The 2,911-nt window shown below is 32.1% G+C and overlaps 1 protein-coding gene across 5 annotated transcripts in view; it reads left to right on the forward strand.

The window, feature by feature from the left end:
• Positions 1-2,911, forward strand: part of LOC112143303 (CUB and sushi domain-containing protein 3) — a gene marked incomplete at its 5' end in the record, with an annotated part of 317,263 nt that overhangs the window by 108,918 nt on the left and 205,434 nt on the right. For all 5 annotated transcript variants that reach the window (XM_024267159.2, XM_024267162.2, XM_024267160.2 and 2 more), the window contains 1 exon segment: positions 748-935. In XM_024267159.2, coding sequence (XP_024122927.1) covers positions 748-935 — 188 coding nt within the window.

Genomic DNA, 2,911 nt, shown 5'->3' on the forward strand with positions numbered 1-2,911 from the left:
TTTTTACATTTTTTAAAAGGCACACTTTGTAATTTATATCCTATTCGCTGAGAACCTAAAAAAAGTAAAGGGAAAAAAAAATCGAATTTGTTGTAGGGATGGGCAATACTGAGCATTTGGGTATCGATCTGATACCAATCTGATACTGGTCAATATTGCGATATCGATATTTTTTGTAGATGCGCAGGATTTGACATAAACCTCGAAATCTCAGTTGTTTTTAATTCTCGTGAATGGCTTTTCCTTAAGTTTCCCTTTTTTAAATTCCTCGATAAACATAACAGATTTATGACAATATATTAAAAAAAAGTAAATATCGATATCTGCTGGCTGGAATTGATACCGATACCAACTTGAGATCAATGCTATCAATATTTTGGATCAATCCACCCAGCACTACTCTGTTCGTACCTTGTAAAAATCTAAATTGAAACTATTCAGTAAAAATTTTCATAACATACTAATAATTTATATATTTTTATTTTTAAAAAAAGTATTAAAGCACAGATTTCTATGGTTGGCTAGCTGCTTTTTTTTTTTTTTTTTTACAATTCTTCAATTGTGGTAAATTACTTTTGAAAAAAAATGTTAAAATTGCTATAATTAAGCATCAAATAATAGTTTCCATTTACCTGATGTTGTACAATCAGGTTGGTTTGCAGTCAAAGCTTAAAAAATAGTTTTGTTTTTTTTGGTAACCCAAAAATGATACTTACTTTTCCTCTTCCTTTTTCTCTGTCTCTAAAGGTTTCAAACTGAACTGAGCTACGACTTCCTGGAGGTGCATGATGGTCCCAATCTGCTGTCTCCTTTGATTGGCTCCTTTAATGGAACTCAGGTCCCCCAGTTCCTCTTTAGCAGCAGTAACTTCCTGTACCTGCTTTTTACCACTGATAACAGCCGATCAAACAGCGGCTTCAAGATCTTCTATGAAGGTAAATGGATCCTGCATCTAGCTGCATGAACATTATGTTCATTTGTACTGCACACAACTGTAATCTTATATTAAAAATATCCAAGAAATTCTCATTTTAAGCTTAGAATTTTACAATTTATTAAAACGATTTAAAATTATTATGCTTTTAATAATTGTATGTCAGGTTGTCAAAACAGTCACTGAAGATATGGATTTTTTTTTTCTTAAATAATTTACAGAAACTGAAACAAGACAAGTCTTCATCACCACCATTTTAAAAATTTCTGTAATGAGTTTTAAAACAGAAACAAACAAGAAAAGTTGCAATGCCTGCAATAATGCTAGTGTGGATGCCTTTTGCTAAATCTAGTTGCTGAAAATGCTGAAGCAATTTGCTCTATTTGCTGAAAATGCAAAAGCTATTTGCAAAATGCAAAATTTGATTAAAAAAAAAAAAACATGTAGCGTGTTGTTTAAATATGAGCTAAGCTCTAAATTAGCCCCCCGACCCCACCCCACCCCCCAAAAAATCCTTAGTAGATTTCAAACTAGCCAAAGAAAAGCTAGCACATTGCTAAAACACAAGCACAATCCAAAATAGCCAGAAAGATCCTCTGTAAAATTAGTCAAAAACGTTAGCCTGTTGCTAAAATATAAGCTAAACTTAAAAACAGCCTAAGAACCTTAGTAGATAACAAATTAGCCAAAAAAAAAAAAAATCAGCATGTTGCTGAAATGTTAGATTAAATTAGCTCAAATTTTTTTTAGCAGATGCCAAATAACCAAAATGAGCTAGTATAATGCTAACATAACAGCTCATTGTCAAATTATTTAAAGGTGGTTTTAAAGTGCATAAAGTTTTTGAATTTGAACATTTCTCATTCATTTTCTATGGGGCATATTATGCTCAATATTTCAAAAATTATAAAGTTTATGAATACCAAAGGTACAAGCAGTAATGTCCTGAACAAGCTGAACAAAGATTACTGAAATAGCTGAAAGTGTTCCAAAAAACGTACGGAAAGAAGGAGGAGAATCACTATAGTGTGAATGCTTTGAAGCAATTACACGGGTATCTAGAATGGAAATAATACATTATTTCTTGATGAGAAGCAGACAGAAATCAAACACATTTTACAAGCATCTACAGCTAATTCTTTATAATTAAGAGATGCTTATTATTCATGACAGATTAAAGCTGCTCTGCATTACAGATTAGGAAACAGCTCCTAAATGAAATACATCTTCTTTGTAGTTGATGATTTTAGCAGCTTGTTGGAAAAAAATGGATGTGACCATGTGGCCTGTTAGTAGCACGCCTTGTGCTAGTTGGAATGAATTATTCAGTTTTTTTCTTTGGTCTATTTTTAAAAATATATTTATTTTTAGACATACAATTAAAAGACATTTCTTTTTTTTTACATTATTAAATGACATGCTAATTTATTTTAGCTAGCTTGTTTTTCTGCACAAGTAAAAACTGTTTGACTGCCCCATTGTCTGTGTGTTTTATTTCAAAAGGATGTTTTAGTGTGCCAAAGAAATTAAATTAATCAGGTCTTTCTTTTGAGAAAAGGAGTTGAAGATCCTTCTGTTACTCTGAGCTGTTTAAATTAGCTCGCTAGCAGTCAAAACAAATTATTCTGTTAGCCTCAGGCTGTCTTGGGTGGAAAACTTAGCATTTGTGATGTAATTGGTGCTCCTAAACAAAAGTTTTAACCAAATAAGTGTCATGAATTTGTTTGTGTTTTATTTCTGTAGCAGATTTTTTTTAATGAGAATTATATTAGATCTGGGATTTTACACCAGAACATACCTTTAGAAGTCGATATCTTTTCATGCTTCCTGTTAGGTGCAGCGGTAGCCTGAAGTGTAAATATTCAAGCTTGCTTAACAAGGCACACTTCAAGTGCAGAGACTGCCGAAGAAAATCTGCATAATTAAAGAACATCCACTCTCAAAGGTGTATAATTTCAGGAGAGCTTGCAGTGTAAG

Source organism: Oryzias melastigma, linkage group LG16 (assembly GCF_002922805.2).
Source record: "Oryzias melastigma strain HK-1 linkage group LG16, ASM292280v2, whole genome shotgun sequence".
Taxonomy (NCBI): domain Eukaryota; kingdom Metazoa; phylum Chordata; class Actinopteri; order Beloniformes; family Adrianichthyidae; genus Oryzias; species Oryzias melastigma.